General features: G+C 48.4%; 1 protein-coding gene across 1 annotated transcript; it reads right to left on the minus strand.

Moving 5' to 3' along the window:
• Nucleotides 1-9,097: 9,097 nt before the first annotated feature.
• snrpf (small nuclear ribonucleoprotein polypeptide F) lies at nucleotides 9,098-23,678 on the minus strand. Its single transcript, XM_038810912.1, has 4 exons — nucleotides 23,543-23,678; nucleotides 22,931-23,056; nucleotides 21,051-21,115; nucleotides 9,098-9,408 (listed from the first exon to the last, which is right to left on the minus strand). Exons 1-4 carry the CDS (start codon nucleotides 23,543-23,545, stop codon nucleotides 9,342-9,344), a joined length of 261 nt encoding a protein of 86 aa, XP_038666840.1. The 5' UTR covers nucleotides 23,546-23,678; the 3' UTR covers nucleotides 9,098-9,341.
• Nucleotides 23,679-25,802: the final 2,124 nt, after the last annotated feature.

The following is a 25,802-nucleotide window of genomic DNA, read 5'->3' on the forward strand; positions in this document are numbered from 1 at the left end:
TTCAGTGCTCCCATTCGCACTAATGTTCATAAGAAACACTGTTTCATCATCTACAGGTTTCACCCCACACACACTCATGACCGGACGCCCTATGAAAGGAACAGAATTTATTTTAGGACTCAACATGACCAGCCCAGAAGGGACGGCCCTCACACACGAGAAGGCAGTAAAACAATTAGTTGAGACTGTGAGGTCTGCACAGTTAGCAGCCGCAGTAAAATTGGAAAAAAGACGGAAATAGAGCAGGGCCTGTTTCAACAAAAATGTTCACCCCAGAGTTTCAGGTTGGGCAACAGGTTATGTTATCTGTTTATAACCCCAGCACGTTTTTGGCTCCAAAATTTTCCGGCCCGTACTCAATTTCGGACAAAATCAGCCCCTCAGTATACAAAATAAAGTACCCAAACGGTAAGACTGCGTGGTTTCATATTAACCAGCTAAAGGCTTATGGGACACAGTGAAACCACACGCACCATGTCCTGCTAGACGCAGCAGAAAACCTCGCTCCGCCCACAAGAGACACATTTCCACCCTCCCCCTCACAGACCAGTTCCTCATCGGACTCGACCTCGACTCCACCCACTGACTCCAGACCACGCCCCGGAACGCCCACAAGTTGCCACAGCAGAGACAGTGACAGTGACTGTGAGACTGAGGACAGCTAGAGCACTCCACCCTACAGCCCCCACTTCACCGACTTCGACCCCGACTCCAGTGACCCCATGGAGATCACCTACATTAAGAATCCAAACCCACATCCAAACCCACCACCCAACACCGACGACCCCGACAATGCTCCTTCAATTTTAGCACAGGGATGGCAATGGCACAGGGACAATTCATGGAGACTTGACCGAAACGATGAGAGTGACCCCCGGTCACACAATGCAAAGATTGCATGCCTGATCCATACAAGGGTATGGGATCCGGGAGTAGAGGATGACTTGATGTCTGACTCCCGACACGGCAACCCCTTTGCGACCCTGTTCGCAGAGAATGAGGAGAAGTGAGGTGTCCAGATGATGTAAAAAGAGGAACCTCTTGCGAGAAGCGCTGTCCTTTCTGATGGAACCTGCACATATGTTTGTTTGTATGTATGTTAAATGTTTGATTTGGAGATTGGCCACTTACTTTTCAGCTGAAAAGCTTGTGACCACCTCACATGCACATTAGTTTGTCCGCAGATATTTCTGAGAACTTGACTCATCTGAAATGTCTGGAGCCCAGCTCAACTTTTCACAAGGAGCATCTTGGCTCCTCCCCTTTCTTTTTTTTAGGTGCCCCTCTATTCTGGGAATAGAGGCTGCAATTCCACTACATTCCTGCCCGTTCATTTCAGGTTGCTCAGCCAGTGGAGAAACGGCATTGAGGACCCGCCCTGTCTGAGGACCACCCCTTTGGTCAGCTAAGCTCGGGTACAGCACAGCACGCCCTACCCGGGGATCCCATACAACTCTTACCCGTCGCGGCCCATACTGTCGTTGGTGTCAGTTTTCTTGGACTTCTTTATGATCATGTGGTGATGCAGACTCCTGTACTCTCACTGTGCAAAGCTGCAGACCAGGAATGCTCATTGTTAAACCTCTGAAAATCACCTATTCTCTATGGCTGTCACCTCTCAGTGGAGTATTTTTAAAAATTATTTTTATTTTAAACATTTGTAATGTTTTACTGTGGCCCAGTTGGACAAGCAGCAAAGATCTTTTTTTCCACACATATTTCCACAAATGTTACTTTCTATGATCCCATCCATGATATTCTCCTGAGTTTTCTTTTCATTCTTTCATGTGATTTGTCCATCACAAGCTAAAACAGCATTTAAAAAATGTATTTAAGGGTTGTGGGTATCGCTGGCTAGGCCAGCATTTACTGCCCTTCCCTAGTTGCTCAGGGTGGCAGTAAACTGCCTTCTCGAACCACTGTAGTCCATGTAGTGTAGGTACATCCACAGTGCTGTTGCAGAGGGAGTTCCAGGACTTTGACAGTGACAGTTCGGCGCAACATCGTGGGCCGAAGGGCCTGTTCTGTGCTGTATTTCTCTATCTATCTCTATCTATTGTTTAAATAATAATCCCGTTTGCTGTTATTCCTACCAAAATGGATAACCTCACATTTGTCAACATTGTATTCCATCTGCCAGACCCTAGCCCATTCACTTAACGTATCCAAATCTCTCTGCAGACTTCCAGTATCCTCTGCACTTTTCGCTTTCCCACTCACCTTAGTGTCATCTGCAAACTTGGACACATTGCCCTTGGTCCCCAACTCCAAATCATCTATGTAAATTGTGAACAATTGTGGGCACAACACGGATCCCTGAGGGACACCACTAGCTACTGATTGCCAACCAGAGAAACACCCATTAATCCCCACTCTTTGCTTTTTATTAATTAACCAATCCTCTATCCATGCTACTACTTTACCCTTAATGCCATGCATCTTTATCTTATGCAGCAACCTTTTGTGTGGCACCTTGTGGTGGCGTCCCCATATATCAGATGCCTGTGTCCTAGTTAGAAGAGGTCATGAGGGCTTCCGGTTGCGGCTATGCAGAGCTAAGTCGCACGTTCGGCAGCTCCCGTTAGGAACGGACTTTTGGTCTCTTTTCATGGCCCCCAACGGCATTTTTTTGACCTTTCCTGGTGGGTAATGGAGGAGATGGGGGGGAAAGTCCCACAATGGCAGGAGTCGAAAGAGAGGCGGGAGTGGCCTAGCTGGGGGGTGGGGGGGGAACCGGGTTGCTGCTGGGGGTCTGCCGCCATGGGGAACGGACGGGCGTGGGCACGTGGCTGGCCGAGGAGGGGTTATGGCTAGTCGGAGGGGGCGGGCAGCCCCCTGATCCGGCTGATAACCTGGAACGTAAGGGGACTGAATGGGCCGATTAAACGGGCCCGGGTGTTCGTGCACCTGAAGGCGGATGTGGTAATGCTCCAGGAGACACACCTGAAGGTGGCGGACAAGGTAAGAATGAGGAAGGGGTGGGTAGGCCAGGTGTTCCATTCAGGGCTGGATGCCAAAAATCGGGGGATGGCGATCTTGGTAGGAAAGAGGGTATCGTTTGAGGCGTCGAGCATTGTGACAGACAATGGCGGTAGGTACGTAATGGTGAGTGGTAGGCTGCAAAGGGAGAGGGTGGTGCTGGTCAACGTGTACGCTCCGAACTGGGACGATGCGGATTTTATGCAAGCGTATATTGGGTCGGATCCCAGACTTGGAAGTGGGGGGGTTCTAATAATGGGGGGGGATTTTAACAAGGTGTTGGATCCGGCACTGGATCGCTCCAGGTCTAGGACGGGTAGGAGGCCAGCGGCGGCTAAAGTGCTGGACCAGATGGGAGGGGTGGACCCTTGGAGATTTGCAAGGCCGGGGGCTAGGGAATTTTCATTCTTCTCGCACGTTCATAAGGCCTATTCCCAATCGACTTCTTTGTCATGAGTAGGGCGCTGATTGCGAGAGTAGAGGATACCGAGTACTCAGCGATAGCCATTTCGGATCACGCCCCGCATTGGGTAGACTTAGAGCTGGGGGAGGAGAGGGACCAGCGCCCGTTGTGGCGCTTGGAGGTGGGGCTGTTGGCGGATGAGGAGGTGAGCGAGCGGGTCCAAGGAAGCATAGAGCAATACCTGGAGGCCAACGATACCGGGGAAGTTCGAGTGGGGACGGTCTGGGAGGCGCTGAAGCGGTGGTTAGGGGAGAGCTGATCTCCATTAGGGCCCACAAGGAGAAGAGAGAACAGAGGGAGAGGCTGGTGGGGGAGATGGTGAGGTATACAGGAGATACGCGGAGGTGCCGGAGGAGGGACTGTTGAGGGAGATCCAGGCCAAATTCGACCTGTTGACCACCAGGAAGGCGGAGGCGCAATGGAGGAAAGCCCAGGGGGCGATTTATGAATACAGGGAAATGGCAAGCCAGATGCTGGAGCATCAGCTTCAGAAGCGGGACGCAGCTAGATCGGGGGAGTTAAGGATAGGATAGGGAGTGTGGTGCGGAGTGGGGTTGGCATCAATAGGGTCTTCAGGGACTTTTATGAGGAACTGTATCGGTCCGAGCTCCCGGTGGAGGAGGGAGGGATGGGCTTTCTGGACCAACTGAGGTTCCCGAAGGTGGAGGAGGGACTGGTGGTGGGATTAGGGGCCCCGATTGGGCTGGAGCAGCTGGCCAAAGGGATAGGGAGCATGCAGGCGGGGAAGGCGCCGAGGCCGGACGGTTTCCCGGTCGAGTTTTACAAAAAATATGTGGACCTGTTGGGCCCATTGTTGGTTAGGACCTTCAATGAGGCAAGGGAGGGGGGGTTTTGCCCCGACGATGTCCTGGGCACTGATCTCCTTGATCTTGAAGCAGGACAAAGATCCCCTGCAGTGTGGGTCTTACAGGCCGATCTCGCTGTTAAATGTAGATGCCAAGGTGCTGGCGAAGGTCTTAGCCATGAGAATTGAGCACTGTGTGCCGCAGGTCATCCATGAGGACCAGCCGGGGTTTGTGAAGGGGAGGCAGTTGAACGCGAATGTGCGGAGGCTCCTGAACGTTATTATGATGCCGGCGAGGGAGGGGGAGGCTGAGATAGTGGCGATGGACGCTGAGAAGGCCTTCGATAGGGTAGAGTGGGGGTACTTGTGGAAGGTGCTGAAGAGGTTCAGGTTTGGGGAGGGGTTCGTCAGGTGGGTTAGGCTGTTGTACAAGACCCCGATGGCGAGTGTGGCCATGAACAAGAGGATGTCTGAGTACTTTTGGCTGCATCGAGGGACGAGGCCAGGGTGTCCCTTGTCCCCCCTGCTCTTTGCATTGGCGATTAAACCCCTGGCTATGGCACTGAGGGAGTCGAGGAAATGGAGGAGGCTGGTGCAGGGTGGGGAGGAGCATAAGGTGTCGCTCTATGTGGATGACTTGCTGCTATATGTGTGGGTCTCGGTGAGGGGGATGCCAGAGGTAATGAGGATCCTCAGGGAGTTCAGGGATTTCTCAGGGTACAAGCTCACTCTCAGGGGCTGGTTTAGCACACTGGGCTAAATCGCTGGCTTTTAAAGCAAACCAAGGCAGGCCAGCAGCACGGTTCAATTCCCGTACCAGCCTCCCTGAACAGGTGCCGGAATGTGGCGACTAGGGGCTTTTCACAGTAACTTCATTGAAGCCTACTCGTGACAATAAGCAATTTTCATTTCATTTCATATGGGGAAGAGCAAGCTGTTCGTGGTTCACCTAGGGGACCAGGAGAGGGGGATTGGCGAGCTCCCACTAAAAAGGGCGGAGAGGTTCAGATACTTGGGGCTCCAGGTGGCCAGGAGCTGGGGGGCCCTGCATAGACTTAATTTCACGAGGTTGGTGGAGCAGATGGAGGAGGAGTTTAAGAGGTGGGATGCGTTGCCACTGTCCCTGGCGGGTAGGGTGCAGTCAGTCAAGATGACGGTGCTCCCAAGGTTTTTGTTCCTGTTCCAGTGCCTCCCCATTCTTATCCCGAAGGCCTTCTTTAGGTCGGTCAAAAGGAGCATAACGGGGTTTGTGTGGGCGCGAGGGACTCCAAGAGTGAGAAGGGTGTTCCTGGAGCGGAGCAGGGATGGGGGGGGGGGGGGGGGTGCTGGCGTTGCCAGGCAGCGAGTGGTGGAATTCCTACTGCTGCCGCCACTCATGGTACAGGACAGGGTGCTCTCGGCGATGTGGGTTGGAGAGGGGAAGATTTCGGCAACATACCAGATGCAGGAGGAGGAGGAGGCCTTGGTGGAGGAGCTGAAAGGTAAGTGGGAGGAGGAGTTGGGGGAGGAGATGAGATGGGGACGTGGACAGATGCCCTAGGGAGAGTCAACTCTTCCTCTTCGTGCGCGAGGCTCAGCCTCATAAATTCAAGATGTTGCATAGGGCACACATGACCGGGACAAGGATGAGTCGGTTTTCTGGGGGTGAGGACAGGTGTGTTCGGTGCTCAGGGAGCCCAGCAAACCACACCCATATATTCTGGGCATGCCCAGCCCTGGAGGAATTTTGGAAGGGCGTAGCGAGGACGGTGTCGAGGGTGGTAGGATCCAGGGTCAAACCGGGCTGGGGGTTCGCAATATTTGGGGTTGCAGAGGAGCCGGGAGTGCAGGAGGCGAAAGAGGCCGGCATTCTGGCCTTTGCGTCCCTGGTAGCCCGGCGGAAGATTCTTCTTCAGTGGAAGGATGCGAGGCCCCCAAGCGTGGAGGTCTGGATCAACGACATGGCGGGGTTTATTAAATTGGAAAGGGTGAAATTTGCTTAGAGGGGGTCGTGCAGGGGTTTTTTAGGCGGTGGCAACCGTTTCTAGACTTCCTGGCAGAACAGTAGACAACGATCAGTAGTAGCAGCAACCCTGGGGGGGGGGGGGGGTGAGTTCTTTTTTTTAACTTTTGTTGTTCAATACTGGGGGATCTGAGGGGGTGTACAAAGATGTGCAGGTTAGGTGGATTGGCCATAATAAATTGCCCTTAGTATTGGGTGGGGTTACTGGGTTATGGGGATAGCGTGGAGGTGTTGACCTAGGGTAGGGTGCTCTTTCCAAGAGCCGGTGCAGACTTGATGGGCCGAATGGTCTCCTTCTGCACTGTAAATTCTATGATAATCTATGATGTGCAGGTTAGGTGGATTGGCTATGCTAAATTGCCCATATTGTCCAAAATTGCCCCGAGTGTTGGGTGGGGTTATGGGGATAGGGTGGAGGTGTGGACCTTGGGTCGGGTGCTCTTTCCAAGAGCCGGTGCAGACTCGATGGGCCGAATGCCCTCGTTCTGCACTGTAAATTCTCTGATCTAGGAACAATTAGCGTCTCAATAATCATTTTTATTTGTTGATCAGAAATGCAATGCAATTGCACATGTGAGTGTACTGGGAAGAACAGGTCCACTTCAACACTAGCCGCTATATTCTCTTTACTATCATTACACATGACATGTGGTTTCAATGAGCTATGGATCAGAACCCCAGATTCTGCTTATGTATGCCACAGGGACAGTCCCTGAATCCTTGCTAATCTGTAGATGCTTTGTGACATCCTCCTGCAGGATGCCATCTTTTAGTTTTATCTTTCTGTGGGAAAGCAAATCCTTCCCTCTTACCCCTCATTGTTTTACCATCTGGTTACTGGTCATTTATTCTATTCCTATTACATGAGCCTTTTATGTGGCACCTTGTCCACTTTCTTAAAATCCATAGTTATCACACATTCCTTTCAGCAACCTTGTTACTTCATCAAAAACATATTTCAAGCAGGTCCTGCCTTTTACAAATCCATGCTGGCTCTTCTTAATTAACAGAAACCTCACCATGTGCCTGTTTATTTTTTTTTCAGATTGTTTCTAAAAACTTTAACGCTACAATGGTGTTTAACTAATTGGCCCATAATTACCTGTATCTTTTATACAGAACCCGAGAGCTATTCACTGTTCTGCAACAAATCAGAGGGCAGGATTCTCCATTTGGGAGACAAAGGGCTGAATTCTCCGCCGGTGTGGGGCTCCCCACAATGGGAAATCCCATTGACCAGCCGGTGAAATGGAGAGTCCCAACGGCGTGCCGCATCAGAAATCTGGTGACGCGGGACAAAGAAACCCGGCCGATGTGTTGCCACTGGGATTGAATTGTATGCAGTTTGTGTTCCTTTTGGAGGCACTAATCACTGACAGTCAGGATATGCAAATAGGCCAGCACGAATTTAGAGCAATTCCCAGCCCAGCAAGCTTTCTGACCATAGGGCTGGAGATAGCACCAAAGAGCCTTGCAGCTGGAGCTGTTTTTAAGCACTCCACTTACCACTCTCACTGCAGCCACCAAGATGGCTCAGAGAAGACCTACACCCCCCCACAACAAATCAACATTGGAAGCACGAGGTGGACCCACAGTTCCATGCCAGTGGAGCAGTGACACCCTCTTCCCCAGAGTGGGCTGCAGACTCAAGCCTGCCCTCCTGAACACACCCTGGGAGGTGATGGCAGAAGCAGTCAGCGCTGCCAGCATCACTAGGAGACAGCTTAGGGGTGGGAGTCACTGGTGAGGCCTCTTCCCTGAGTGGGGCAGAGTACCAGAGGGTTCCAAAGGCTGCGGTGCAGGTATCCTCTGATTGGGATGAGCCCTATTGATCGCTAGCTTCCTCTGAAATGGGGCAACACTTCGGAGGAATACCAACACCTGGTGGGCTCCTGATTGAGCTTGGCCACACCCATGTTGCAGCAGTGGCGGTCGAGCCAGGCCACCCCAATCCCAAGGGGGACATCCAGAGTCCATGGACTCGGCCTCAAGGCACTCCCCGCTACTGCCCCAGGCAGCCATCCTCAATAAGCCCAACAAACGTCGATGGATGTTCAGTGGTTTTTAGCCTCCCGCTCCCCCTCTATAGCCATGGTTCCCAATCTACATTTGCCAATACTTGCAGTAATTTGCATCTGCAAAACTTCCACCTACCCGAGAGGAACAGAGCTTTGCGGAAGGACGGAAACCTAATTTTTGCCACCAGGCAGGGTCCGAGCACAAAACCTCTATTCGTGCATGACACCAAATCGCAATTCCGGCGTTGCAAGGCAGCGCATCCAGCCCAGAATTTCTATTTAGACTTGTTCGCGGCAGAAACGTTAGGAAGTGCTTCTAAAAACAAAAGGTGATAGAAGTTTGGAACTCCCACAAATGGCTGTTGAGATTGAATCAAGTGTTAATGTTCATTCCAATAGATTCAGGGGTATTAAAGGACATGGGAAAGGACTATATATTGAGTTCAGACATATAACCATGACCTGCCCACACCAGTAATGCAAAGACTGGCGAACAAGGCTACTTGATAAGTTTAAACATTTTGTCTTTTTGTTACAATGCCTCTGTAAAGGGTTTTCAACTAGTCAGCTTATTTGTTCTCCCAGAGAAGGGGAGAAAGTGCAAACACCACACAGTCACCAAGGCTGGAATTAAACCTGGGTCTCTGGAGCTGCAAGGCAACAGTGCTAGCCACGGTGCCACCCAGTTTGGAATTATCATATCCAATTAAGCCAAAGAGAAAATGCTGGAAAATCTCAGCGGGTCTGGCAGCATCTGCAAGGAGAGAAAAGAGCTAACGTTTCAAGTCCAGATGACCCTTTGTCAAAGCTTTACTACACAGTAAACTACACAGATTGAAAACAATTTTTATTGGTTCAATTTACACCTGAATTCACATTTGAACATGTGCAGAGTCAAACTGGAACAGTTGTGCCTACAATTAAATTACAGTTTGTCACGTACACTTTGCAGCACCGGACAAACCCCCTGAACCTAGTCAATGCAAACCTAAATACAGCATATTTGAATTGCTGAATATTAAAAAAAGTACTCAAAAATTGTACACATGGTCATTCTTCAAAATAAAAGGCAAGTTACTCTCTCATTTCTCCATCTTCTTCCTCTTCCTCAACTCCTCTGATGTACAGAACATTGTTACACCTGTCGGAACAGAAAGGAAATTGTCAGTATACAGCAAGATTTACTCTGCAGTGCAACCATGTTACCACCAGCATATTAATTGTGATTAAATAAGTAAAATGTGGTAAGGGATTAAGGGGAAAATATAATTTGAAAGTATGTTAGCGTGGAACATAAAAGCTGACTGTAAAGGTTTCTATCGATATGTAAAGAGAAGATTAATAGAAACTAATGTTTCCCTTACAGTCAGAAACGGGGGAATTCATAGCGGGGAACAAAGAAATGGCTGAGGAACTAAATTCGTACTTTTTCTTTCTTACACAAAGAAAGACACGAATAATGTACCGGAGATTCTGAGAAACACAAGTTTCAGTGAGGAGCTGAAGGAAATTAATATTAGTAAAGAAATGGGGAAATTAATGGGATTGAAGATGGGCAAAACTCCACGGTCTGATAATCTTCATCCCAGAGTACTTAAGGAAGTAGCCCTAGAAATAGTAGATCCATTGGCATTCATTTTCCAAAACTGTTTGGACTCTGGAATGGTTCCTACAGATTTGGGGGGGGGGGGGTAGCAAATGTAATCCCGCTATTCAAAAAGGAGGTAGAGAGAAAACAGGGAACTATAGACCAGTGAGCCCAACGTCGGTAATAGGGAAGTTGCTGGAGTCCTTTATCAAGGACTTCATAGCACAACATTTGGAAAGCAGTGGGGTAATCACACAAAGTCAACATGGATTTACGAAAGGAAAATCATGCTTGACAAATCTACTAGAATTCTTTGAAGATGTAACTAGTAGAGTTGACCAGGGATAACGGTGGATGTGGTTTATTTAGACTTTCAGAAGGCTTTCGACAAGGTCTCACATGGCAGATTAATATGTACAGTTAAAGTGCATGGAATTACAGTCATATCTTGGGATGGATAGAAAGCTGGTTGTCAGACAGGAAGCAAAAAGTTGGAATGAATGGGCCTTTTTCTGATTGGCAGGCAGTGACTAGAACATAGAACAGTACGGCACAGAACAGGCCCTTCGGCCCTCGATGCTGTGCCGAGCAATGATCACCCTACTCAAACCCACGTATCCACCCTATACCCGTAACCCAACAACACCCCCCTTAACCTTACTTTTTAGGACACTACGGGCAATTTATCATGGCCAATCCATCAAACCCGCACATCTTTGGACTGTGGGAGGAAACCAGAGCACCCGGAGGAAACCCACGCACACACGGGGAGGACGTGCAGACTCCACACAGACAGTGACCCAGCCGGGAATCGAACCTGGAACCCTGGAGCTGTGAAGCATTTATGCTAACCACTATGCTACCGTGCTGCCCTAATTGTGCTGCTCTGACTAGTGGGGTACCCCAACTGTTCACATTATATATTAATGATTTGGACCTGGGAACTAAATGCATTGTTGCCGAATTTGCAGATGACACAAAGTTGGGTGGAAGGGTGAGCTGTGAGGAGGATGCATAGATTCTTCAGCAGGATTTGGACAGGCTGAGTGAGTGGGCAGATGTAGTATAATGTGGATTAATGTGAGGTTATCTGCTTTGGTAGCAAAAATAGGACGGCAGATTATTATTTGAATGGATGTAAATAGAGAGAAGTGGATATTCAGCGAGACCTTGATGTTCTCATGCACCAGTCGCTGAAAGTGAGCTCTCAGGTACAGCTGGCAGTAAAGAAGGCAAATGGTATGTTGGCCTTCATAGCGAGAGGATTGAGTATAGGAACAGAGATGTCTTACTGCAGTTGTATAGGGCATTAGTGAGGCCACACCTAGAGCAGTGTGTGCAGTTCTGGTGTCCTTACAAGAGGGAAAATGTTCTTGTTATGGGGGGAGTACAGCGAAGGTTTACCAGGCTGATTCCTGGGGTGGTAGGACTGTCATATGAGGAGAGACTAAATTGGTAAGGATTATATTCATTGGAGTTTAGAAGAGTGAGGGAGGGGGATCTCCTAGAAACGTACAAAATTCTAACCAGAATAGACAGGGTTAGATTCAGAAAGAATGTTCCCCGAACTAGGGGTCATAGTTTAAGGATAAGGGGTAAACCTTTTAGGACTGAGGTGAGGAGAAATGTCTTCAACCTGAGTGGTGAATCGCTACCACAGAATGTAGTTGACTCCAAAACGTTGTGTAATTTCAAGAAGGAATTAGATATAGCTCTTGGAGCGTAAGAGATCAAGGAATACGGGGGTGGGAAATCAGGTTATTGAACTTGATAATCAGCCATGATCATAATAAATAGCGGAGCTGGCTCGAATGCCTCCTCCTGCTTCTATTTTCTATGTTTAAGTAACTTGCCATGTTTAATTTAATTATCTCCAGTCAACAATTTTTAAATAGAAAAATCATAGTAAACACCAAAACAACTATTTGGTATGATGTAAAACCGATCCATATCTCTCAACAGACAGAAGCATCACTAGTAAAGATTATTTTGTTAATAATTTTTGACTGGGACGGGAGAGGGACTTGAAATAGGCACTGGAAAGGAGGTCGAGGGTGGAGGCAGCCGAAGGGCGGGCCAGGAATGGCGCGACGCACGGGTCAGGGGCCGGCCCGAGAAAGGCTATGGCTGACCGGCGGGGTGGGGGGGGTGGGATGTGCCCCCCGACCAGGCTGATCACCTGGAACGTCAAGGGACTGAATGGGCCGGTTAAGAGGGCGCGGGTGTTCGCGCACTTGCGGGCCCTGAGGGCGGACGTAATTATGTTGCAGGAGACACATCTGAAAGTGTCAGACCAGACCAGGCTAAGGAAGGGCTGGATTAGCCAGGTCTTCCACTCGGACTTGGACTCGAAGTCCAGAGGGGTGGCAATCATGATCAACAAGCGCGTGCAATTTGAGGCAGAGGGCATATCTGCAGACAGGGGGGGCAGATACCTGATGGTACGGGGCAGACTGGAGGGGAGAAGGGTGGTGCTGGTGAATATATATGCCCCGAACTGGGATGATGTGGACTTTATTAAAAGAGTGCTGGGGAAGATCCCGGACTTGGATTCTCGCAAGCTAATAATGGGAGGGGACTTTAACATGGTCCTTGACCCGACTTTGGATCGGTCGGGTCCCAGAACGGGTAGACTCTCAGCAATGGCAAGGGAGCTGAAAGGGTTTATGGGGCAAATGGGGGCAGTGGACCCCTGGAGAGAGGGACAGCCAACAGGAAGGGGCTACTCGTTTTACTCGCACGTCCATAAAGTATATTCCAGGATAGATTTCTTTGTAATAAGCAGGGACTGTATGGGGGAGGTAAAGAACACGGAATACTCAGCAATTACCATTTCAGACCATGCCCCGCATTGGGTGGACCTGCAGTTCGGGGGAGCGAGTTATCAACGCCCGCAATGGAGGCTAGATGTGGGACTGCTGTCGGAGGAGGGGATCTGCGAGAGGCTTCGGAAATGTATAAAAAATTACCTGCAGGTGAATGACACTGGGGAGGTCTCAGCGGCGACCGTGTGGGAGGCGCTAAAGGCAGTAGTTCGGGGGGAGCTGATTTCAATTGGGGCCCACAAAGCCAAGGCAGACCGGGCAGAGATGGATAGATTGGTCAGGGAAATGGGCCGGATAGATGAAGAGCACGCGGAGTCCCCGGGGGAGGTTTTACTCAGGGAAAGGCGGAGGCTACAGGCGGAACTGGGGGCACTATCCACGAGCAGGGCCGTGGAACAGCTTAGGAAGGCGAGGGGAGTGGTGTACGAGTATGGGGAAAAGGCTAGCAGGCTGTTAGCGCAGCAACTCAGGAGGAGGGAGGCGGCCAGGGAAATAGGTAGAGTGAGGGACGAGGGGGGGCGCAAAGTGGAGGATCCGGCAGAATTGAATAGGGTATTCCGGGACTTCTATCGTAAGCTGTATACTTCGGAGCCGCCGGAAGAACCGGAGGGGATGAAAAGGTTTCTGGACGGGTTAACATTCCCAACAGTTGGGGGGGGGCAAGTGGAAGAGCTGGGCGCCCCGATTAGAGTAGAGGAGGTATTGGGGGGCCTAAAGGCCATGCAATCGGGGAAGTCCCCGGGGCCGGATGGATACCCAGTAGAGTTTTATAGGAAGTTCTCTGAGCTGGTGGGCCCGGTCTTGGCGAGGGTTTTCAATGAGGCAAGGGACAGAGGGACCCTGCCGCCGACAATGTCACAAGCCACCATATCTCTGATATTGAAGCGGGGTAAAGACCCGGAGGTGTGCGGGTCCTACAGGCCAATCTCCCTGATTAATGTAGACGCCAAGCTCCTGGCAAAGGTACTGGCGGGGAGAATGGAGGACTGTGTACCGGAGGTGATTGGGGAGGATCAAACTGGGTTCGTTAAAGGTCGGCAGCTGGCGGCCAATCTGAGGAGATTGCTCAACGTGATAATGATGCCCCCGGCGGGTAGAGATGTGGAGGTAGTGGTGGCAATGGACGCCGAGAAGGCCTTTGACCGGGTAGAGTGGGACTATCTATGGGAGGTGCTCGGACGGTTTGGGTTCGGGGAGGGATTGGTGGATTGGATCAAATTATTATATCAGGCCCCGAGGGCCAGCGTCAGGACTAACAGAGAAGTGTCGGAGTACTTTAGGTTGTACCGAGGGACCAGGCAGGGCTGCCCGCTCTCCCCGCTGCTGTTTGCGCTGGCCATAGAGCCGCTGGCGATGGCGCTGAGAGCCGCAGAGGGTTGGAAGGGGATGGTGAGGGGCGGGGTTGAACACAGGGTTTCTCTTTATGCAGACGACCTGCTCCTGTACGTGTCGGACCCAGTGGCCGGGATGGGAACTATACTGGGAATGCTGAGGGAGTTCGGCCAGTTCTCAGGATACAAATTAAATACGGTCAAGAGTGAAATGTTTGTGGTCCAGGCAAGGGGCCAGGAGAATAGATTGAGAGGGCTACCGTTTAGGCTGGTTGAGGAAAATTTCCGGTATTTGGGAATCCAGGTGGCACGAGACTGGGGCAGGCTGCATAAGTTAAATTTGGCCAGGGTGGTGGAGCAAATGAAGGGAGAGTTTCGGAGATGGGATGCACTCCCGCTGTCGCTGGCAGGGAGGGTGCAGACTGTAAAGATGACAATCCTCCCTCGATTTTTGTTTATTTTTCAGTGCCTCCCGATCTTTATCCCACAGTCCTTCTTCAAAAGAGTTAACGGGCTGATCATGAGCTTTGTCTGGGCGGGAAAGTCTCCGCGGGTAAAGAAGGCGATGTTGGAGAGGAACCGCAGCGAGGGAGGGCTGGCTTTGCCGAGTCTGGTCAATTATTACTGGGCGGCCAACATCGCTATGATAAGGAAGTGGATGGTGGGTACGGGGTCTATTTGGGAGCGGGTGGAGGCGGCTTCGTGCAGGGGCTCCAGTTTGGAAGCCCTGGTCACGGCTCCTCTACCGCTGCCGCCGGCCAAGTACACCACCAGCCCGGTAGTGGTGGCGACCCTGCGGATATGGGGCCAGTGGAGGAGGCATGTGGGGGAGATGGGGGCGTCTGTCTGGGCGCCAATCTGCGACAACCATCGGTTTGCCCCCGGCAGTATGGATGGGGGGTTCCGAGTATGGCGGCGAGCAGGGGCGGGAAGGGTGGGTGATATGTTCCTGGAAGGGAGCTTCGCGAGTTTGAGGAGCTTGGAGGAGAAATTTGGGGTGGTAAGGGGAAATGATTTTAGATACCTACAGTTGCGGGACTTTGTTCGTAGACAGGTCCCATCTTTCCCGCGCCTCCCGCCAATGGGGATCCTAGACAGAATAGTCTCTGGGAGGGATGAAGGGGAGGGTAGAGTCTCGGGTATTTATAAGGTGCTCATGAGGGAGGAAGGGTCCCAGACAGAGGAACTGAAACTTAAATGGGAGGAGGAGCTAGGCGGGGAAATGGAGGATGGGCTGTGGGCAGAGGCCCTAAGTAGGGTAAACTCGACCGCGACATGTGCTAGGCTCGGGCTGATCCAATTTAAGGTCGTTCACCGGGCCCATATGACGGTGGCTCGGATGTGCAAATTTTTCGGGATAGAGGACAAATGCGCTAGGTGTGCGGGAGGACCAGCGAACCATGTTCACATGTTTTGGGCATGCCCTGAGCTGAGGGGGTACTGGGAGGGATTTGCGGGGGTCATGTCCCAGGTGCTAAAAACAAGGGTGGTGATGAGCCCAGGGGTGGCAATTTTTGGGGTTTCGGAAGACCCGGGCGTCCAGGGGGAGAAAGAGGCCGATGTGCTGGCCTTTGCTTCCCTGATAGCCCGGCGACGAATACTATTGGCGTGGAGGGACTCAAAGCCCCCGAAGACGGAGTGGTGGCTAGCGGACATGTCGAGTTTCCTGGGGATGGAAAAAATCAAGTTCGCCTTGAGGGGTTCTGTGCAGGGGTTCACCCGGAGGTGGCAACCATTTATTGACTTCTTTGCGGGAGAGTGAGCGTCAGCAGGGGGGGGGGGGTTAGAGTAGAGTAGGAGGGAAAATATGGCGGGTAGTACCGATGGGAGGGGAGCGGGCTTGTGCAATATGTTACGGTGGAAGTATTGAAAGAACGTGGATGTTTGCACATTTTTGCCTTTTTTGCTTCCTTTCTGATGATGTCTGTAACTGTTTATAAAGCCAAAAACTACCTCAATAAAATTGTTTATTAAAAAAAATAATAATTTTTGACTGGGCAATCACATTTAGTGTGATGGTTGTTACGCCCTCCTCCCACTGGAAATAGTTTCTCCTTATCGATTCTATCAAAGACATTTTTGACTTTGAACATGGCTACCAAATCTCCCCTTAGCTTTTTCTGCTCCAAGGAGAAAATCCCAGATTCCCTCTTCCCTCCAACATTTCCACACCAGTCAAGACCTGGTACCATTCCAGCAAATCTCCCCAGTACCCTCTCAAAGTAAATCTCCTCTGTACCCTATGCGTGGGTTTCCACTGGGTGCTCCGGTTTCCTCCCATTACCCAAAGGTGTGTAGTTTAGGTGGGATTACAGGCGGCAAAGTGGGCCCAGGAAGGGTGTTCTTTCAGAGGATCAGTGTAGACTCGATGGGCCGAATGGCCTCCTTCTACACTAGGGATTCTATGATAATACTGCTAAATGCTCTCCCAGTAAACTTCCCCATTTCATCCCCCGTAATTAGGTCAAGCATCCTCCCCTTCCTCATTAAACCAGAAACACACAGATCATGAAAATTCTCTTGCCCTCAATTTAGAAATTCCTCTTCTCTTTGCCCTGTTATTTTCCCGGTCTAATTTAGGATAACCGAGTCCCAAATTATCACTACTTTTGTTTTGCATCTTTCCGTAACTTGCCTGCAGATCTGTTCCTCAATCTAATTATTTGGTGGCCTATAGCATCAAGCCAGCAGCATAACAGTTCTTCTGTTGCTCCTTAATTCCTTTTTAAAAATAAAGTTAGAGTACCCAACAATTTTTTCCCCCCCCCAATTAAGGGGCAATTTAGCCTGACCAATTCACCTACCCTGCACACTTTTTTGGGTTGTGGGATTGAGACCTATGCAGACACATGGAGAATGGGCAAACTCCACAACAGTGGCCCAGGAGCTATGATTGAATCCGGGCTTGACGCCATGAGGCAGCAGTGCTAACCACTGTGCCACTAAGCTGACCTGTTGCTCCTTAATTCTAACCAATGGATTTGCTCTTTGATCCCACAACCACATAATCTATTTCCAGTGCTGTAAAAGTATATTTGATCAATAATGCCATACTTTCCATTTTGCCTTCCATACCTTTCCTGAATACCATGTAGCCAGGAATATTAAGTGCCCTATCCTTCACTTGTTTGATCCAGGTCTCTATATTGTCAATATATCAGAATCCCATGTGGAAATTTGTGCCTATAATTCACCAACCTTATTTGTCACATCCTTTGCAATCATTTATTCCAAACCCATCTTAACATTCCTCCACCACCCCCATCTCTTTCTAGTTCTACCCTGGCTTCCCAGTCCAGTAACATAAACCCTGCTACTATAAGCCTCAACCCTCTCTAATGCTGCATGCTGGTGCATACCGGACTGTGCAGTAACCCCCCCAGCCCCATCAAATTAGTTTGAATGCTCCTCCAGAGAACGAGTTAAGACTCCCCACTCCCGACAATGGCACTAGTCCCAGCCCTTGTTGAGTGGCATTCTGTCTTAACTTCGATAGGTTTCCCCTGTCTAGGAACCGGAGGATCTCTCCAGCAGTATTGCTCCAACAACGCACTAACCTGCTTCATATTAGTAAAGGTCTTCAGTGCTGCCAAGAGCAAATAAGTGCACCAAAGCACAGAGTGAAAGCTTTGAGTTAGAATTGGTTCTTACTCTACGACAGGGAGTCAGCTTTTTGGTGAGAATCTGATAAGCAGGCAAGTTCTATTGTTTCCCCAGGGTTTAAAAACAGTGCATAACTTGGCGGTTATTTCATAACAAGCACCATAAGTAGGTAAATAATTTAAGTAAGTACTCAAAGTATTGGAGTACTGTGTGCAGTTCTGGTCGCCTCATTTTAGGAAGGATGTGGAAGCTTTGGAAAGGGTGCAAAGGAGATTTACCAGGATGTTGCCTGGAACAGAGTAGGTCTTACGAGAAAAGGTTGAGGGTGCTAGGCCTTTTCTGTTTAGAACAGAGAAGGATGAGGGGTGACTTGATAGAGGTTTATAAGATGATCAGGGGAATAGATAGAGTAGACAGTCAGAGACTTTTTCCCCAGGTGGAACAAACCATTACAAGGGGACATAAATTTAAGATAAATGGTGGAAGATATAGGGGGGATGTCAGAGGTAGGTTCTTTACCCAGAGAGTAGTAGGGGCATGGAATGCACTGCCTGTGGAAGCAGTTGAGTCGAAAACATTAACATTAGGGACCTTCAAGCGGCTATTGGATAGGTACATGGATTACGGTAGAATGATGGAGTGTAGATTAATTTGTTCTTAATCTAGGACACAAGTTCAGCACAACATCGTGGGCGAAGGGCCTGTTCTGTGCTGCATTTTTCAATGTTCTATGCAAGTAATTATTTAAGACACATTAAGGATGGTAAGATAGGTGATGTGTCAAGGCTGCAACATGCGAGAGCTCCTGGTTAACGTTGTCATCCAGGGCAAACACATTTGCAGTAGGTGTTTGTGGCTTGAGGAGTTTTGGCTCAGAGCCATCAAGCCGGAGGCTGAGTCACGGACATTGCAGTACATCCGAGAGGGAGAGTTACCCAATGCTTTGTTTCAGGAGGTGGTTACACCCTTTAGGATAGGGTCTTCCGGTTTGTAAAGTGGTCAGGGACAGGAGGGCATGGCTGGAGCTGAGGTAGGTAAGGGAACCCAAAGAACAGGAGTGTCAACGTCTGCAATTATCCAATAGGTTTGAGGTTCTCTCAGCTTGCTTGGAGAATAGGTGACTGCAGGGAGGATGAGCTGACTGACCATGGCACCAGGAAGCGGGGATACAAAGGCTTACAAAGCAAAGGTATGTGGTAGCATTACGAGGCAGCTATTTAGGTAATGATACCCAGAGTGTGACAGGAAGGGACAGAGTATACAAACATTAAAAAACAGCAACGAATAGGATCAAAGGGGGAGAAAATGATAACAAGGCAAAATTAATGGTTCTTTACTTAAATGCGCGTAGTATTCGGTACAAAATAAATGAATTAACAGAACAAATTGAAGTTTAATTGATATGACCTTGTAGCCATTACAGAGACGTGGTTACAATGAGATCAAAACTGGGCACTAAATATTCGGAAGTATGTGAAAGGGTGGCAAGGTAGCTTTGTTAGTACGAGATGGAATAAATATAACAGAATTTTTTTTAAAAGGCAGCACATTAATCATGGGTGACGTTAATCGTCATGTGGATTGGGAAAATCAAATTGGCAAAGGTAGCCATGAGGAAGAATTTACAGTGTATTCACGAGTTTCCTGGAACAATATCTTATGGATCCAACCAGGGATCAGATTATCTTGGATCTGGTAACTTGTAATGAGGCAGATTTAATGAGTTAAAGATCCCCTAGGAAACAGTGACCATAACACAGTAGAATTTAGCATTCAGTTTGAGAGTGAGAAACTTGTGTCAGAAACAATTGTGCTAAACTTAACGAAGGGTTATTACAAAGGAATGAGGGCTGAGTTAGCTGGGAAAGGAGTTTAGAGATGGCAGGCATTTATGAAAATAGTTCATGCATCACAACAAAGATATAACCCAGTGAGAAAGGAGGATTCTAGGAAGGGGATAAATCAACAACGGTTAACCACCAGGGTAGCACTGCTGCATTATGGCGCCGAGGTCCCAGGTTCGAATCCGGTTCTAAGTCAATGTCCACGTGGAGTTTGCACATTCTCCCCGTGTTTGCGTGGGTTTCCCCCATAACCCAAAGATGTGCAGGGTAGCTGGATTGGCCATGCTAAATTGCCCCTTAATTGGGAAAAATGAATTGGGTACTCTAAATTATTTTTAAAGCAATACAAGATGACCAAAAATAAAAAGGGAGAAGATAAACTATGAAGGTAAATTATCAAGTAATATAAAAACAGACAGAGTTTTTTTAAGAATATAAAAAGGAAGGGAGAGTCCAAAGTTAACATAGGCCCCTAAGAGAATGAAACTGGGAAATAATAATGGGGAATCAGGAAATGGCAGAGGAGTTAAATAAATACTTTGTGTCAGTCTTCAAACATACTGAATAATCAAGAGGCAAACGGACAGGTAAGGAAATAACCACAATAACTGTCACTAGAGAAAAAAGTACTAGGGAAACTAATGGGGCTAAAGACCACTGGGTCTCCTGGACCCAACATGTTGCATCCTAGGATATTAAGGAAGTAGTTACAGACAGTGGATGCACTGGTAACAATCTGCCAAGAATCCTTAAATTCTGGAAAAGTGCCAGAGGATTGAAAAAACCTCCGATGTTCAAAAGGGGAAACAAAAATCAGGTAACTATAGGCCAGGACTTGAACACCAAAATCAAAACTGATACTCCACTGCAGTACTGAGGGAGCACTGATTGTCAGAGGTACTGTCTTTTACATGAGATGTTAAACCAATGTTAAAATGTTAAATGTTACATGAGATGTTAAACCATCTACCCACTCAGGTAGACATAAAAGATCCCCATGCATTATTTAAAAAAGGAGCATTATCCCCAGTGTTCTGGGCAATATTTATCCATTATCAGAGAAACAGATTGGCTTGAAACTTCTGGTATGGGAACTGACTAATGACTCAACTTAAGTCGCTGATGCATGTTGGGACCTGGTGGAAGTCCCAATGTGCGCACTTGAGCGGTACTTATGCAGGGAGGTTGTGGTTCAGTGCCTTATAAAAGTGTCAATGAACTGAAGACAGGCCTCTTAATGTCTGCCGTTCAGGACGTGATAAGGAGGCCTGGTTTGCTGACGTTACACTTGCCACTTGACCTCCTGACGCTGCCGTGCTTACATCGCTGTGGTAGCCAAGACCAGAAAGTGCAACGGTTTCAGTGTAAATGGTTTGTGGGCAATTGAAATCAGTCAACAATAGGTGTAACCTATCCACTGCTGACTGGAACACCTGGGTCATCCCCACATTGCTGTATGAACACTAACTTCCACATTTCTTATATCACAATAGTGAATACACATCAAAAAGTATTTTACTGGCTGAAGTGTTTTGAAGTGCCCGATGAAAGGTGCTGTACAAATAGAAACCTTTCTTTCAAGTAATTCTCACCTTATTAGGACTTCGCCAAGGTGTCCCGCTAAAGCACCATCAATATATTCTTCTGTGTTCGCCAACTTGAACAAGAGCAAAATAATTAAATGTTTTCTCCTGCTAAATATGGACTAAGCTGTGAAATACATTGAAGAAAATGAATATTGTGATGAATAACATCTTTTTTTATTTAACACAAAAGAACATTGGAATTGCCTTGGAGACAAACTCCAGATAGTTTGGAGGAAAATTATTTACTCAAAATCCATCCTCACTACCCGTGACACAGGATCCCAACGCAGCTTTGAGCTAGATGCCAAGAGGCGCATCTGTCGACTCTCTCAGTCACAGAACTCTGCTACGGAGATCAGGAGCACACATAAACAGATCAGGGCTTTACTCAGCATAGACCTTCCATCTCTCCTCATGCAGCAAGACAACGAGTGAATCCCAGGTTAAGCAAACTCAGGTGGAGGATTATTTCAAAAACAAAGGGCTGTGTCCCCAAATGTTTGTTAATTGAAATACATAGTTACAAATTTCATAACATTTATAGTGTAGGAGACCATTCGGCCCATCGAGTCTGCACCGGCCTTGGATAGAGCACTTTACTTAAGCCCATACCTCCACCCCATCCCCACACCTCCACCCTAACCTTTTTTTTTTAAGGACACTAAGGGCAATTTAGTATGGCCAATCCACTCCACATCTTTGGACTGTGGGAGGAAACTGGAGCACCCGGAGGAAACCCACGCAGACACGGGGAGAACGTGCAGACTCTGCACAGGCAGTGACCCAAGCCGAGAATCGAACCTGGGACCCTGGAGCTGTGAAGGAACTAACCACTATGCTACCGTGCTGCCCATTATAGATGGTTACAGCGCAGGAGATGGTCATTTGGCCTGTTGAGTCGACGCTAGCTCTCCAAACTATCTGGAGTTTGTCTCCAAGGCAGTTCCAATGTTCTTTTGTGTTAAATAAAAAATGTTATTCATCACAATATTCAACAAAACTTTTAAAATTACAACTATTATCCATGTTCTGTAATTGAAATCGATAGTTGTGGGGATACAATTGATTAGTGTTATCTTTTCTCTTTCATAGAAAGAATTTAAGATACTGGGACATGAGTACAGTTACAGCAAGTCTCTAGTTCTGCCAACAAAACAGCCACTGTCACACCCTTTCCCTGTACCCATGTAAATATTTTAGCTTCAGCTACTTCTCAAATTCCCCTTTGAAAGCCATTATTGAGCCCATCTCCACCACACTCTCAGGCAATGCATTCAAGATCCTCAAGCCGCCAATGCTTCTTTTACCAATCACTTTAAAATCGGTGTCCTCTGGTTCTTGGCGCCTTTAAAAAAGAGCAGAGTTACTATCCACTCTGTCCAGACCACTCATGATTTTGGACACCTCTTATCAAATCTCAACCTTCTCTCAGGAAAGCAGCCTAGCTTCTCCAAACAATCCTGGTAATTCAAACTGAATCCCTCATCCCTGCAACCACTCTTTTCTGTAATCTCTAGAATACCTGCACATCCTTCCTGAGGTGTGGTGCCCACTCCAGCAAGGACCAAACCAGTGTTCAATAAGTGTTCATTCTAACTCACTTGTTATTGCATTTTAATCACAATTTAGAAAGCCCAGGGTCTTATTTGCCTTATTCAAGATAGCCAGACTGTAGAATCCAGATTTAGACAACCATCCATCTTATCTCACAGATTTTACAGTCAAACATGAGACAATTCAGCATGATTTGTGATTTTGGCAAATCTATTGTTCGGATTAGCAAATTGAAAATTAGTGCAAAGACTAAGGTAATGTCACCAAAGCCATACCACTGACTAGCCAGCAATATCGATGTACGACTGCAAAATTGTCAATTTATTCTTTACCTGCATGTTCATATATCCATCAACTGACACCAAGTAGCCCTTGTATTCCATTCCCCACTTTAACTTCACCATCACCGGTTTGCCAGTTAAGCCATTGAGGAATGGTTTTGGATTCAACGGTAAACTCTGGAGGAGAGATAAAAGGAGCAGTCAGAAAGGCCCGACTCCCACCCTGCGTAAATTCTATCAAACATCCCCACCTCAGGGATGGAAGGAGGGAGCGACACAGATTACTCAGAGGTAGGGGGCACAAATGACTGGAAGGGGGGGGGGGGGGGGGGGGGGGGGAGAACTGATCATCCTGGGAGGGGGGAACACTGATCACCGGGGGGGGGGGGGTCGGGGGGACACTGATCACCGGGGGGGGGGGGGGGGGGGGGGGGGGGCACTGATCATCCGCGATGGGGGGAGACGGACGGACTGATCATCCCGGTGGGGGGGGGGGGTTTGCACTGGTCATCCCAGGGGATCATCCCGCCGGGGAGCGCGCGCGAATATGTGTCCGGGCCTCGCGCCTCCCTTCTTCCCCCCTCCTCCTCCCCCCCTCCTCCTCCCTCCCTCCCTCCCTCCCTCTCTCTCTCTCTCTCTCTCTCTCCCTCCCTCAGCCCTCACCATGCTGAGGGACTGGCTCTCGCTGTAATGGCGGCCGCTCCCGGGTTGACTAACGCGCGGAAAGGCCGGGAGCAAGGGCTGCCGGGAGCTCACACTCTCAACTTTCACCTCTCACCCGGTGCCATGATTGGACAGCAGTTACCACGGAGACCCTCGGTAAAAGCCCAGATAAAAAATAGAAACTGTAAAAGTAATCTAATCCCCACAGAGCAGCTCCCCGGATACTAAGCCCCGTGAAACTGACTGTACAGCTGCTGCCAGATGAGACAATATTAATGATAAAGTCCTAGAATGGTAGGAGCGAACTGTGCAGTTTGCAGAGTCTCCAACAGCAGTAATGGGGAGGAAGGGGGTCTGCTCTGTGGCCAGGATGAGACTCAGCAAATGGGCAATGGCTGGAGGTCGGCTTGGACACCAGTGTGGAGTTGAGCAGGGAGTGAACTGGCTGTCTCACCTTGGACTGGAGCATGCGCCGAGGGCAGCATCAAGTGGTGGACACCAAAAATTTGATCGACAGAACAGTACAGCACAGGAACAGGCCCTTCAGCCCTCCAAGCCTGCACCGACCATGCTGCCCGTCTAACCTAAAACCTTCTACATGTCTGGGGTCCATATCCCTCTATTCCCATCTTATTCATGTATTAACAGGGACTGTTTAGCACAGGGCTAAATCACTGGCTTTGAAAGCAGACCAAGCAGGCCAGCAGCACGGTTCGATTCCCGTAACAGCCACCCCGAACAGGCGCCGGAATGTGGCGACTAGGGGCTTTTCACAGTAGCTTCATTGAAGCCTACTCGTGACAATAAGCGATTTTCATTTTCATTATTTGTCAAGACGCCCCTTAAACGTTACTATCGTACCTGTTTCCACCTCCTCTAGCAGCAAGTCCAGGCACCCATTACCCTCTGTGTAAAAATCCTCCCTCGCACATTAGTGGCCATTACTGAAACATGGTTAAAGGATGGTCACGACTGGGAGTTAAATATCCGAGGGTATCAAACTATTCGGAAGGACAGAGTGGATGGTAAGGGAGGTGGTGTTGCTCTGTTATTTAAGGATGACATCCGGGCAATAGTAAGGGATGACATCGGTGCTATGGAGGATAAGGTTGAATCCATTTGGGTGGAAATCAGGAATAGTAAGGCGCAAAAGTCACTGATAGGAGTAGTCTATCGGCCACCAAATAGTAACGATATGGTGGTGCAGGCAATAAACAAAGAAATAACTGATGCATGTAGAAATGGTACAGCAGTTATCATGGGGGATTTTAATCTACATGTCGATTGGTTTAACCAGGTCGGTCAAGGCAACCGTGAGGAGGAGTTTATAGAATGTATCCGCGATAGTTTCCTAGAACAGTATGTAATGGAACCTACGAGGGAACAAGCGGTCCTAGATCTTGTCCTGTGTAATGAGACAGGATTGATTCATGATCTCATAGTTAGGGATCCTCTCGGAAGGAGCGATCACAATATGGTGGAATTTAAAATACAGATGGAGGGTGAGAAAGTAAAATCAAATACTAGTGTTTTGTGTTTAAACAAAGGAGATTACAAGGGGATGAGAAAAGAACTAGCTAAGGTAGACTGGGAGCTAAGACTTTATGGTGGAACAGTTGAGGAACAGTGGAGAACCTTCCAAGCGATTTTTCACAGTGCTCAGCAAAGGTTTATACCAACAAAAAGGAAGGACGGAAGAAAGAGGGAAAATCGACCGTGGATATCTAAGGAAATAAGGGAGAGTATCAAATTGAAGGAAAAAGCATATAAAGTGGCAAAGATTGCTGGGAGATTAGAGGACTGGGAAATCTTTAGGGGGCAACAGAAAGCTACTAAAAAAGCTATAAAGAAGAGTAAGATAGAGTATGAGAGTAAACTTGCTCAGAATATAAAAACAGACAGTAAAAGTTTTTACAAATATATAAGACAAAAAAGAGTGGCTAAGGTAAATATTGGTCCTTTAGAGGATGAGAAGGGAGTTTTAATAATGGGAAATGAGGAAATGGCTGAGGAACTGAACAGGTTTTTTGGGTCGGTCTTCACAGTGGAAGACACAAATGACATGCCAGCGACTGATAGAAATGAGGCTATGACAGGTGAGGACCTTGAGAGGATTGTTATCACTAAGGAGGGAGTGATGGGCAAGCTAATGGGGCTAAAGGTAGACAAATCTCCTGGCCCTGATGGAATGCATCCCAGAGTGCTAAAAGAGATGGCTAGGGAAATTGCAGATGCACTAGTGATAATTTACCGAAATTCA

The sequence above is a fragment of the Scyliorhinus canicula genome, chromosome 11 (genome assembly GCF_902713615.1).
Source record: "Scyliorhinus canicula chromosome 11, sScyCan1.1, whole genome shotgun sequence".
In the NCBI taxonomy this organism is placed as follows: Eukaryota; Metazoa; Chordata; class Chondrichthyes; order Carcharhiniformes; family Scyliorhinidae; genus Scyliorhinus; species Scyliorhinus canicula.